Consider the following 14661-nt stretch of genomic DNA (forward strand, 5'->3'; position numbering starts at 1 on the left):
TGTTCCCCATGCTTTAAACGGCTTTAACACGGTGAAGTGTCCTACGTGGAGTGGTTCCTGAAAGCCTCACCAGATGACATATCGGATAATTTTAAGGCCGAGTCTGCTGGCACGTACGTGTCAGCAGTAAGAACAAGCTTCAAATTTGCTCCTGCCACGTAATTCGTCTGCTAAGAGGATGTTACAAATCTTAAGAACAGATTGAGACTTGAGAAATGCAAGTTTATGATTAGTGGGAATGAATGTACAGGGAATTTAGAACCTTTTTCTTTAGAAAGCATTTAGCGATATTATTTTAATGCTAACAGAACCTAACCTAACTACGAGAGCATTTAGGTTTATTATTAGAGGAATGCTAAGGGACATAATCTTAAAACATTTTTGTGAAAGTAATCGCTACAACTTCACAGTATGTGCTACAGATATAATTGCATACATAGCTGGATGAAATCACGATAAGACAAAGACCAAGTCTGCTGCCACGCGCATCTTTGAGGTTCCAGCAGAAAAAGAACTTGACAGCAGACACTACCTAATTTTTTAATCGCGAATAGTAACCAAGTGAACATTATTTCTGTTATTAACAATAAAAATGACAAGCTTCCTGATTTTTTGCAACTTGAAATGAAGGATGCCAATTTCCAGAAAGGGGGGAGGAGGGGTCGACTTACCTGCCGACGTCCATAGTAGGGATGGCCGGATCCGGTTGGTTCCGGATCCTAAAATTTTTCGGATCCGGATCCGTTTTGCCATCCAACATGCGCTTCTTTGGAAAGTAAGAATGTGCTTATAGCATATTGTTACCTGCTAATATACATATATATATATATACACATACATACTTATATATATATATATATATATATATATATATATATATATATATATATATAGTGTGTGTGTGTGCGCGCGTGCGCGATTTGTAATTAATTAATACACTTACAAGGGAGGTCTAAGTTTCTCCTCCGAATTTCCATGAAACTTGGCAGGTGTATAGAGGCCCCCCCCCAAATGTCAAGGTGAGGAGAAATTGAAGTGGGGATCTGACCCCGAAACCACGTAAATATGGCATAGGAAGAAACAGGGGGCATAGGGGCTCTCTGTACACCTGTCAAATTTCATGGGAATCGGAGGAGGACGCAGGGGTCAGATGATCCCCACGTCAATTTGTCCTCATCTTGACATTTGAGGCGGGTTTTGCGCCCTAAAACAGTTTTTTAGCCGAAACAAAAAAAACACGTATTTCTTCCTTTGGGCCCCTCTATACACCTGCCACGTTTCATGGAAATTGGAGGGGAACACAGGTGTCAGATCCCCACTTCAATTTGTCCTCATCTTGACATTTGAGGGGAGGTTGCCCCATAGAACAGATTTTTAGCCGAAACAAAAAACACGTATTTAATTCATTTGGGCCCGTTTATACACACACCTGCCAAGTTTCATGGAAATCGGAGGGGGACACATAGGTTAAATACCCACTTAAATTTGTCCTCATGTTGACATTTGAGGGGGGTTGCCCCTTAAAACAGTTTTTTTGCCGAAACAAAAAAATACACGTATTTCTTCATTTGGGCCCGTTTATACACACACCTGCCAAGTATCATGGAAATCGGAGGGGGACACAGGGGTCAGATCCTCACTTCAATTTGTCCTCATCTTGACATTTGAGGGGGTTTTGCCCCCTAAAACCTTTTTTTAGCTGAAACAAAAAACACGTATTTCTTCTATTGGGCCCGTTTATACACACATCTGCCAAGTATCATGGAAATCTGAGGGGGGACACAGGGGTCAGATCCTCACTTCAATTTGTCCTCATCTTGACATTTGAGGGGGTTTTGCCCCCTAAAACCGTTATTTAGCTGAAACAAAAAAAAACACGTATTTCTTCCATTGGACCCCACTATACGCCTTCCAAGTTTCATGGAAATCGGAGGGGAACACTTAGATAACCTCCCTTGTTAGTCTTACACTTTGTTATTATATAACACGGCATATATTATAATGTTTTATTTTAATTAGTAAATTGTAACTGTATAAAAGTTGTATAATTTTTTTTATAACATTTCTATCTTGTTATATGTGTTAAAGGTTTCATCCTGGAATGGAATGTCTCACATTTATGTGTGTTTTCATTTCCAATACATTCGAATGAATACATATTCGTTTCAATGGCATTTACAAAATCATCTCTGACATTTTATGTTAAACAAGTAAGATTATTTTTGTGCACGAGTGTGTTAGCCGATGCGTATAAAAGTATTTAAATAACAACACTTGAAAAAAAATCTTGTAGGACTAACTAATGAAAAATTTCTTTGTAATCGAAGATCATAATACCTTTTAAGATGTGGTAATATTATAATGGGATTGAGACACGAAACTCTCGGATCCGGATCCGTTTGGCCATCCCTAGTCCATAGAGAGAGCGCTTATCAACAATCAAAAGGCAAATGCGTTATAATATGATTATACATAGTTCCAACTTTTAAATTTAATCAACACATGTGCGTTAGACGAATAAAATTTTCGAAACACGTACAATATTTCAATTTGATTTAATCAAGTGTCTGTGTTCAATCTTTTCGCTTTACTGCCTAAATCCACTGATTTTTCCGTATCGTGTCTGTCTGAAAACGATGCATAGATACCTGAAAACAATTGTTTGTTCCCTATCTCATATTGAAACCAAAAGACACACAAATATTGTCGTCTTTTCCGAAGACACTACCTTTACACCTTTGAATTCAATGTTGTTCTTAAAACCGGAAGTGCAGTCCCCGCCAGAGCAAAGGAAGCACAGAAATGTAAACATCCGGTGAATAGCGCCCATACTATGCTTTACATAAGACAGCAAATCTTTATAAATGTTTTCAACGTTTAAAAATGTCATTTCCTATATCTCTCTCTTCCCATCTATCAGAATTATCTCCTCCATTAATATAGCTTCTCTATGCATATCCTCGAATATGTAATATTAATATGTCTGACAAATTTACAATTCATGATGGGTTAAAACAAGGAGATGCATTATATCCATTGCTCTTTAATTTTGCCTTAGAATATGCTGTAAGGAAGGTAAAAGAAACTAAAGAAGGACTAAAATTAAATGGTGTGACTCAGTTGTTAGCATATGCAGATGATGTAGACTTACTGGGGGATGATGTGAATACAATTAAGAATAATGCTAAAATATTTTTCAAAACTGCTAAAGAGATAGGTTTGGAAGTTAACAAAGAGAAAACTAAATATATGCTTACAGGCCGAAACCAAGTGTTAGGTAATAATCAAAATCTAATTATTGATAACAACTCGTTTGAAACAGTTTCCAAATTCAAATACTTAGGAGTAATATTAACAAATGAAAATTATATTAAAGAGGAAATAAAAAGTAGGCTTAATTCAGGAAATGCATGTTACTTCTCTCTTCATAAACTTTTGTCTTCTCGTTTAATATCTAAGAATCTAAAAGTTAAAATATACAAAACCGTAATTTTGCCTGTAGTATTATATGGGTGTGAAACTTGGTCCCTTACATTGAAAGAGGAACATAAATTGAGAGTATTTGAAAATAGGATCCTTAGGAAAATCTTTGGACCTAAAAGGGATGAGGAGACAGGTGAGTGGAGAAGGTTACATAATTTAGAACTACATAATTTGTATTCATGTCCAGACATTATTAGAATAATTAAATCAAGAAGACTTAGGTGGGCAGGCCATGTGGCACGAATGGGAGAGGAAAGAGGAGTTTTCAGGATTCTTGTTGGGAAACCTGATGGTAAGAGACCAGTAGGAAGGCCAAGACGAAGATGGAGGGACAACGTCAAGATGGACCTAAGGGAAATCGGTAGGGATGGAAAAGAGTATATAGATCTTGCTCAAGATAGGGACAGATGGAAGGCCTGTGTTGCTGCAGCCATGAACCTTCGGGTTTAAGAAGGCTAGAGAGTTAGTTAGTTAGTTAGTTAGTTAGTTAGTTAGCTATGCATATGCTCGAATATGTAAGCTTGAAATATGACTTATATAATCGCATATGAAGGGACAGAATTTTTTGGGTCGGGAAATTTTCGGGACGGGAAATGTTCAAAATTTCCCGAAACTCTAGAAATCTCGAATTCCACCTCATTTTCACTTTAAGTGAGTGTTTTCACATTTCTGGTACAAATAAGTTAAAGACATTTACAATATACAAAACGTCGAGAATTAACGACTTTTACAAATGACCATTTGGTATTTCCCGACTGTTCTGGAATGGACATTTCCACTCAATTTTTTTACAACAATTTTAAAAACTACAACCTGGAAAAATGACCCCTGCACTTTCTCGCGTTTCTTTGCGTCCAGTTTAAGGCAGAAAAGAGACTTCAAAAGTTTCGGGGCTAGCTACGTCACTTCTTAGGAAGAGCTCGTTAGTCGTCTGCTTCGAGCGTCCAGTTCCGGATGGGTAGCCCACGGGTGAGCGAACACGTGGGGCAGCCTGTTATCATAACTCGTTTAACGCGTTAAACTCGTGCGACTTTCGGAACGGGCTCATGGTAACTGGCTGTCCCATAACTGCTTCCGTGTGTTTCGTGAGTTCAATTATGCTGTCCCAAAAGTCGCATTCCGTGCGTTTCGTGCAAGAACGAGATTCGCCAAACGCACGGGCCAGGAGGCTGGTTTGTTCCGTGAGAATCGTCTGCTCCTTGCAGACAGAGCGCCTACTGATGGATTCAAACTGCACTAGTTAGAAAAATGTATTATAATTTTAACAGAGACCGACATGAAGCAACATGCACAACATGAGTATGCCTTGACCGTTCTTAGACTGTGATTAAAATGAGTAACAGTGTCCACAGTAGAGTTTATTTTTACCATAAGGACATTCCTTCCGCTGACGCCATGCGAAAACTTTCTCTAAACAAAACGCTGCGCCTGCGCTTTCGCCTAGGGTCCCATAAGTCTGTAAAATAACTGGTTTCACCAGATTCACGAGCCCAGTTATTTTCGTTGATGCTTTCGTTTCGTTAAGATTTTCGGAACGCACCCATTAACTCGTTTAACGCGTTAAACTCGTGCGACTTTCGGAACGGGCCCAGGATCATGGTCATGATAAAGAAGAAAAAGAAGAGGAACTAATGGCAACATTGACAAGGCAGATCCCATTAATTGTCCATCAGTTTAGGGCTGTTAGTAATCTGTGCACAATAGCTGAGTCACAGTCTCACAGACAAAATATATTTTTCTGTGGTCTTGATTGAAGTAGTTTCTGCACTGTTTTCTGTTATACTATCAGTCAACATATGTGAGTCATCAAATTGTTCGTATTCATCTGGTATGAGTACACAGAAAGTTTTATTTGTTTCTAATAAACAATAATGGCAGCACCTCCAAAACCGTGGGAAGCTGGGCCGAATGTCCGTAATCCATCATTGGCATTCAATGGGATTAATATTGCGTAAGTATTTTAAAACCGAAAATTAGTCACGTGCCCAAAATTTGATTAACATTTGTTGCTTTTGGAATATCTACTTAAACTTGTCTTTTCAGTGATTTGAATAAGCCAATTTTCTGTTCGTCACCAACCCACTTACCTAATCTAATGCAATTTGGTAGACCTAAAAGTGTTTGGAGATATCCCCTATTGTGGAGTGGATTTAAATTTTTCTTTACCGTCGCTTTTCTGCCACTTTTGGTTAATCGTAACGATAAGAATGAGTGGTAATATGCTGAAATGAATGAAGGAACACCCATTCTCAGCGGAATTCGATCCCTGGAAAAAACAACCCTATATTTTATGTGAGTGATTATACTGTTCTACACCATTTTGTTACAGAAGTGAAAGTACCCATTCTTTACTATCGTGAGGATGCTGAACACGGAAACAAGCACCTTTTGTTTTATGGCCTCGACTATTTACACCAGGTGCTGAGAGCAGTGTATGTGGCTATTTTAACCAACAAAATAATTACCTGAATCAGACCAAAGCGTTCTCTTTTATCTTATTTTATTATGTTCATTGTCAGTGTTGTTGAAGTTACGGTAACAGTTTCATACATCAGAGACACATTTCTTCAATTTTACACAAGAAACTACTTACGGAAACTAGTAGTTTCTCCAAGGTTTACAACGTTCGTCGAGGTATTTTCTTTCATCGTGGAATATATTTGACCGAAAAATCATGTATTTTTCAAGAGAAATATCTCACCGACTCTCAATTGCCATTGCTTTCATTTGCTTGCCCTACGACAACCAGATGCTGCGTAGGTTGGATGACGTAAGCCCCTGTCAGTGTTTAACCCCCCCTTTTTTTACTATGCATGCCTAATGTAACCTAACCTAACCTTATCGGAAATGGGGCTATCCGTGAATGGTTCGTGGGGCTATCGGTCAGCTATCGTGCATAATGGTTCGTGGGGCTATCCATCAGCTACACATGCATAATGTATAATTTCCACCGGTGACGAACACGATAGTAGGTATTTTTTGGTGAAGAAGGTTGAAACACTGCATACCCACAACATGAGTCAAGATGTGCCCGTCATATTGTGTGTTCCGGAAGCGAAGAATGGAATAAAAAAAAGCACTCAGAATGTAAAGAATTGCGTTTGTTTTCGTGTAAAAAGCATAATGGCACCTTGAACTATGTTCCTCAATACACAATTGGTAAGTACGAACCATACAAAACACAAAATATGAGATTTTAATGTGTCTCCGATCTATGAAACTGGTACCAAAGTTACTGCTAAGAAGTTATTTTGAATTAAAAGTCGGTGTGGTTATAGATCTACCAAGCTTTCTGAAACCTCAGAAACTATGCGAACTACAGGCTCCCCGTGACTTTAACTAGTGCAACTGCTCCAGTGCGAAGGTTTATGATGAGTTGGTGGATCTGTACTACTGTCACCAGGTAGTGAGAAAAGCAGAAAGTGCTGAATATCAGAATACGGTTGTTGGGAAGTATTTATCGAAGTAATTTTGGAGCCGTTTACCCACCGCACCCTCTCGAGAATAACGTTGAAATGTATATTGGTAACGGTTGGTAATTGTTTTATGATTTCTCCTAGCACAAAGACTAATTATTGTAAAATTTTGGAAATCATTGTCACATGAAATTTGAACCTTTCTTAAATTAATGAGCACTGTTTGGACTCGAAAAAAAGTTATTTATGTTGATAAAAATCAACTTGAAAATTACCTTACGCACTTCTCATGGACAAGATATTCTCCTTCGACAAGTGGCAGTAAATATCGTAGAAGCGTGGGAATGAATGTAGAAGTAAATCAGAAACTTAGTAGAATGCATTTAGGGACTTTATTTTAATGCTAAGGAAACCTAACCTGCCTAACCTAACCACGAAAGCATATATTGAACAAAAACTTAAGTAATCGCTAAGACTCCGCAGTATGTGTTAACAGACGTACATCGAAATCGAACCATGTAAAAATTGCATTCATAGCATGATGAAATCGCAATAAAACAAGAGGAACTTGGGCCTGTATATTAATCGACAGATTTTGATGTTTTGCGTAATATAAAATAAGTTCCAGCACACGGAAAACACAAATAACTGAGATATTCGATCACAAAGTATGACCAGCGTAAGAAGAAAAATCTGCCATTTTGGAGTGCTTTCACTACTTTTTATTATTAAAACCCTTTCTATTCACACTCAAAAAGTGAAAGAACACGTCGATAATGGGGTCATTCCGTGTCAAATCAACCAATTTTAAAATAATTGGTTGCATGATAATTTTAGAAAAAATTCATTTTTTGTACATAAGTTTGTAAGTCAAGTATTAAAACCTTATGTTACTATATTTTCTGATGCTTTTTTAACCCAACTTTAAAAAAGAAAAAGAAAAGACTTCATTATTCTAAGTATAAGTAAGTTTCTAGATATTCAAAACCAGTATTCAAAAAAAAATATTGTCTTTAATTCTCCAGGGGCAGCTATTTAACACAGACGTGGGGCTTGGGGGTGGAGGGGTTTCAGTTTCAAATACGAAAACCACTTCTCCAATTCCCCATAACAATAAATAACACAAATCAAAAAAATATCCCACATACACACACACAGCTGGCAATGCCAGTGATGGATTAACTTTGCATTTATGATAATTAAAATTAGAATCAGAAGTGTTCGGAAATGAACCAGAGTTTTTTAATGTGGCTTTTTTCGACTTTTTTCACAAAAGTGTCTCAAATCAATGAAAATACAGGAGTTGGCAGTATTTTTTCCTGTTCCATGATTTTAGTTTATCTCCCTACTGTAAAATTCCTAAATATAAAATACAATTTACAATATGAAATTCATAGCTAGACATAAACAGTGTTTCCAAGAAAGGTGGCTTTTTCGAGTGGGCAGTTCTTTCTGAGTGTTATCTTCATATTTCTGTAGGCTTATTAGATATATCTATGCAGTATAAACATATTCATATAACTAGAGTAGTTTTGTATGTGTTTTTAATAGAACCTGATAATATATTATTTTCGAGGTTTGAATTTGTTATACTAACGCTTACATGAAACAAAATATATAAAAAAACTGCTCTATCTTTTGAAAATCTAGTATCAAATCTCTTGACATTAAATTTTGTGTTGAGTAAAATATATTTGTATTCTGCCTTTCCAGTACATGATGTATAATTTGGTTAAATGACCGCTAAACCGGGTCATGGAGCAACTAGTGATGTATTTTGGCTGCTTGCTGCAGTGGTTCTCAACCGTTGAGAGACCTCAGTCCAGTAAATTTATTTCTTACATAAATGCCTCGAACCCAAAAATTTCACTCCCAAATAATTTTCTGATCTTTAAATTGATTCATTGAGTTTGTGTTTTAAGTCCACTTTATGCCCAGTAAGGCTATTTGAAACTGGACCTACAGTTTAAAGTGGGATCCGAGCCACTATGTGCCTCCACCGGGGTGTCGAACATGGTACCCCTTGATTAAAAGGCAACGACACTACCACTGTGCCATCAGTGAGGCCACCTGATTTTTAAAGTAAAAGTAAAGTGCTCCCCTGTGCTTTGCACCAGGGGATGAAGGCATATAGGGGGTGTGGTGTTAGGGGCCCACACTTTTGTTGATCACAGCTGAAGGTGGGGGTGATGTGATCAGAACCATGCCCCTGGCTGCCTTTACCCCCCAGAGTTTCCTCCAGGTACCAACTTTGTACAACGCTGCGTGGGCACCGGAGTCGCTTGAACAGGTGGAAAAAATCCCTGTTCTCTCCCGCTGGGGATCGAATCCGGGTCTCTCGCATGGTAGTCAGATGCCCTAACGACTGAGCTACCGCACAGTTTATATGGAAATTAATATGCACCCTTAATTAATATTAATATATCAACTATGGTATAATCATAGTTCAATTACGTATAGACTTGCTGTCAAATATAAAATAATATTTAAATTTGTCATCAAACCCTGGGGGCAAAGGACCTTTTTTCAGGCCCAGCTGTTGAAAAACATTGGCACTAAAACTGAAGCAGAAGCAAATAAGCCTGGTCACAAATGGCAAAAAAAACAACTACGTAAAATTATAGTTGCTGTTGTGGAATGTCATTTTGGGTGCTAGATTCACTTGTGCGAAGCCTTCAGGCTGTTCTTCACGGTAAGGTAACAGACGTAGTTTATTTCAGAATAACAGATTTCCGCGAGCTAAAATCAACTGAAAATGTTCATAAAACAACAAAATATTAATATACCATGCAATATATTTCACTTTCTCTAGGGGGTACAGAGGGTCAAGGGTACCGTAATTTTAATGCTAATAGCCCTAAACCTGACCTGCCTAACCTAACAACTAAAGCATTTAGGAACTTAATACTAATGATGGGTACCATCGACTAATTAGTCTTTAGTCGAAACAAAATATAGACGAATTAGTTGAACGACTAAGATTAGTCGAAGTAGTTGAACAACTAGTTTTAGTTGAATTAGTTGTTTGACTAATTAGTCAAGAGGCCTCCCCGATGACGGAGTGGTAGCATCGTCGCCTTGTAACCACCGGGTTTAATACCCGGTGGAGGCACATAGTGTTTCAGATCCCACTTTAAACTGTAGGTCCAGTCCCGATTAGCCTTACTGTGCATAAGTGGACTTAAAGCACCAAATCAATCAATATTGGTCACATTAGTCGGCAAAGACTAATATTAGTCAATGTAGTTGTTTCATTAATATTAGTCATACTTTTAACTTCTTTTCCAACTAATTTAAGTCTAACTACATATTTTTTTATTGTTTTGAAATTTCTCAGCTCTTAAGTTATGCTGGGGCAGACTAAGTGGGACTGAGTCTACAGTTCTAAGATACAAACTACTGCATAATATAATATATATATATATAGGCCCACAGAGAATAGAACCCGGGAACTCTTGATTACAAGGTGATGCATGAGAGCCGTCTCGGTGGCTGACACTGAGTTGTGGAGTCATGATGTCACCTCGCCACTAAAGGTTCTGGCTCCAAATCCCAGATTAGACATAGGCAGGCCCGTACACTGGATTTGTGTGAGGGGACAGATCCAAAAATGTGGTACAAAGACAAGATGCGAACTAACTTTATGGTGGTATTGAAGCTAGACATACAATTATAGAGTTACTAGATTATAATTATGGTCCAAAGTAACGGAACAAATTTAACTCTCTGATAGACACCTCTGACTTGACAAAGAGTCAGCAACACACGTCGCACAGTTTCATGTTTATTGTTTACATTATTTTCTTGTAGTTTACGGTTATTACAAGCATAAGAAAACAGTTTTTCATTGTGACGTTTCGGGAGAACACACGCTCCCTTCATCCGACATTTATTTATACAGGGTGTCGCAAAACTCTTTCAACAACGCTTGGGTGCTGGTAGATATCATAAAAACAAGTAACTTTTCCCTATAAAGTTTACCTCGAAAGCGCTTAGTTTCTGTGCTATAAGCGCTTAAAATCTATCCTGTACGTATGCAACCCAACAAAGCAAACGCTTGCTGTGATATAACTACCAGGGGCACGTGGCAAGGTTGCCACTAGCGTTCCTCGTTAAGAGAGACGACTTGAAAACAACAACTTGGGAGTCTTGCCTGGGCAAAATCAAAGACATTAATGGTACTTGCGATGTTGTAAGAAGCATTTACAGTATTTATAAACTGACCAAGACAAATAATGCGCAGACTGAAATTCAAGATTACTCATTCTAAAATATCTCCATAATTGATTGATTGATTTGGTTTATTTTAATTCGCTTTTCTGCCACGTTTGTCTAATCGCGAAGATGAGAATGATATGATGAAATAACAAATGACACCAATGTCTAGACCAGGATTTAAACCCGAGAGACCTGGCGCCGTAGCGAGTTGTGCTAACCACATCACCACGGAGTGTTTCGTGTATCATGCAATATCAACAATTGCATGGGACACGTGAGATAGGGGAAATCCACGAACGAACTAATGTAAATAATACACAAATGTGCAATACCAGTGTCCTTTACAGTTCAGCGCTTGATTGATATAAGTATGCATTTCTTGGCTTTGGTTTTCAATAAGCACTAGTTTGAATGTGTGAATTTATTCATGTTTAAACGACGTTTTTCATTAAATTGAAAGTCGGGGTTCGTGGCGGAGTGATTTGAAAATTCGCGATACGATGCCAGGGGTCTTGGATTCGAAACCCAGCTTAGGTATGGATGTTTGTGAGTGTCCATTCATCAATTTCATCATATCATCACTCATCCCCATCTTCGGAAATTAGCCAAACATGGCAGAAAAGCGAATTAAAATAAACCAAATCAATCAATCAATTATGGAGATATTTTAGAATGAGTAATATTGAATTTCAGTCTGCGCATTATTTGTCTTGGTCAGTTTTTAATACTGTCAATGCTTCTTACAACATCGCAAGTACCATTAATGTCTTGGATTTTGCTTAGGCAAGACTCCAAAGTTGTTGTTTTCAAGTCGTCTCTCTTAACGAGGAACGCTAGTGGCAACCTTGCCACGCGCCCCTGGTAGTTATGTCACAGCAAGCGTTTGCTATGTTGGGTTGCATACGTACAGGATAGATTTTAAGCGCTTATAGCGCAGAAACTAAGCGCTTTCGAGGTAAACTTTATAGGGAAAAGTTACTTGTTTTTATGATATCTACCAGCACCCAAGCGTTGTTGAAAGAGTTTTGCGACACCCTGTATTTTGACTAAAGATACAGTTATAACAATGGTTAGCAATTTTTTTACCAAAAATTTTCCGTTATGTAATGGATGTTGTCAATGTTACATTGTTGTAATATAGCAACCTAACTGTGAGAAGAGGCAGTCTGTTTTATTTTTATTTCAGATAAAAAAAAATTGATCATATTACTTCTTATTTAAAATTTTGAATTCCAAATATCATCAGGTAATTCAAAGTCATCAATGTTTTCACAAAGTTTCTTGATGTTTTCTGTTACATTAAGATGGTGGCTTACTCCATTTGTGAAAAATAAAACTGGGTTTAGAACAGGTTTGTCAGCTCACATCATTGAAGAGAAACATTTGATTAAAAAGATTGACGGGAAACATAGAGTTGATTGTCTGGGAAGCTTCATTCATTGCAGAAGAACACTGGAATAAATTAAATAATGAAAATGGTAACATAGATCCAGTATGGAGTTTTCTAGGGACATCAATTAAAAAAGAGTGGACTGTCTCGACTAAATCGACATATCTGGAGGACTTGCATCAATGGTTATAAAACTGAAATTGCAAAATATTGCAGACTGCAGAGTCCTGCAGCCTGCCTCTTTCACCGAACAACCCATTAATTTATGCAAGGACAAAATCGTATTTATACTTGAAAATCATAGGTTTTTTATAGATTCACATCAAAATATTTCATAGTTTGAGAGGGTAGATGGCCCAATTGCCTTACCCCTTGTGTACGTGGATGGCAGGGGTGTTCTTTGTGAGTGTCCATTCACCAATTTCATCACTTCTTTTGTGGAGTAAAACATCAATAAGGTAACAAATTGAAAGAACGTTTCTCATCTCGATTGGGCTCTCAGTACACAGCGGTAAATACATACCTGAGAATTATTATTGTTACAGGTTTCTGCAGTGACATATACTCTATCTTTCGTTATTAATTTACGTCGCTTTCTGCTTGTCTAAGCTAATGGGGCGATGAGAATGAATGGCGATTACAGAAAATTGATGAGTGAATGTTCATGCTAGGATTCGAACCTGGAGCCGTGACTGGCAAGAATGTTAATGGATCAATCAATGCGCTCAGCCACTGATGTTATTGGCAAATTTCTTCCCTGGGGAAAAGGAAAGTGAAAATCAACGTATTATAGAGACTGCAGCAAGTTTGAGATCGTACTGCACAGTGTAAATGTTAGTATTTGCTCCACGAACATAATTAGTGTTTATTATAAATTAATTGTCCCTAACCTTGAATAAAAGCTGGTGGATTTTAAACTATATTCCTATATTTTTAGTTTAAGAATATTTTCATTACTGTTCAATGCTTTTCAATGCTGGTGGATTTTAAACTATATTCTTATATTTTTAGTTTAAGAATATTTTCATTACTGTTCAATGCTTTTAACATAAAATCTCTACTCCATCTGGAGGCCAGAAATGGAGAGCTTTGCAATTTAAATATTGTCATGTCTTTCTTACACCAACCACCGTGATACCTATGGATGGTCACTGGCCCGTGAATTTTAAGAAATTAAAAGTCTGTACGCATATCCTCAGAGAAAGTACAGCAGTGTAAACAAAAATAGCGACATGAATGACCACAGCGGGGGCACCCTTTCCTTTCAATTTGGCAGCTGTGGGGCGTTAACACAGGAGAGAATTTTCCAGTCACTGACCTTTCCAAGAAATACGCTTCTGCAGTGGTTGATGGTTTGTTTGGCATCGGAATGAGTCCTGTGCCGTTTCGACTGAAATGTAGTTGACTGATGCCCATCACTACGTAATACCCCTTCTTACTTATGTGACATATTAGCAGCACCAGTCCATATCAGAACACAGTGCGGTATTTTTCCAACTCCATGGTATACTTACAGGAGAAAAAAGTACTTGTCTACTGCACGAAAATAAATGCACACTGACGTAAGCTTCATACCCATCCACAACTAAAAAATACATACATCCATGAACCAGGCCAGGTTGTAGATCATTCATATGAAGTATAAAATCTGGTGAAACTAGCTTCACCACCTAGTGAAAATACCTAGTCGCTCCGTTGTTTTGTTGCAATTTCATCATGCTACGAATGCAATTTTTACATGGTTCGATTTCAATTTACGTCTGTTAACACATACTGCGGAGCTTTGGCTATTACATAAGATTTTGTTCAATACATATATGCTTTCATGGTTATGTTAGGTAGGCCAATTTGTTTCTCTTACCATTAAAATAAAGTCCCTAAATGCATTCTACTAAGGTTCCGATTTACTTCTACATTCATTCCCACTAGTCTATGATACTTACCAAACAGTGCTCATTACTTTAAGGAAGTTTCAGATTTCGTGGGACAATTATTTCCAAAATTCTATGATAATTAGTCTTTCTGCTAGGAGAATTTGAAAAAAAATCATAAAACAATCTGAACCGTTACCCGGAAATGACATTAAAAAAGTTCAATTGGCTCTTGTTTTGACGTAACAGAGGGTGGGTGGGGGAGAGGGGACACATTCAAGTG

The 14661-nt window shown here is 37.7% G+C and overlaps 1 protein-coding gene across 1 annotated transcript in view; it reads left to right on the plus strand.

Annotated features, from left to right (window-relative positions):
* Positions 1 to 5186: 5186 nt before the first annotated feature.
* Positions 5187 to 14661, plus strand: part of Pex13 (peroxisomal biogenesis factor 13) — a 37813-nt gene continuing 28338 nt past the window's right edge. Inside the window, exon 1 of the mRNA XM_083139615.1 lies at positions 5187 to 5434. Coding sequence (XP_082995741.1) covers positions 5355 to 5434 — 80 coding nt within the window. The 5' untranslated portion in view covers positions 5187 to 5354. The remainder of the gene's footprint in view (positions 5435 to 14661) is intronic.

The sequence above is a fragment of the Lepisma saccharinum genome, chromosome 1 (assembly GCF_977018435.1).
Source record: "Lepisma saccharinum chromosome 1, izLepSacc3.1, whole genome shotgun sequence".
NCBI lineage: Eukaryota > Metazoa > Arthropoda > Insecta > Zygentoma > Lepismatidae > Lepisma > Lepisma saccharinum.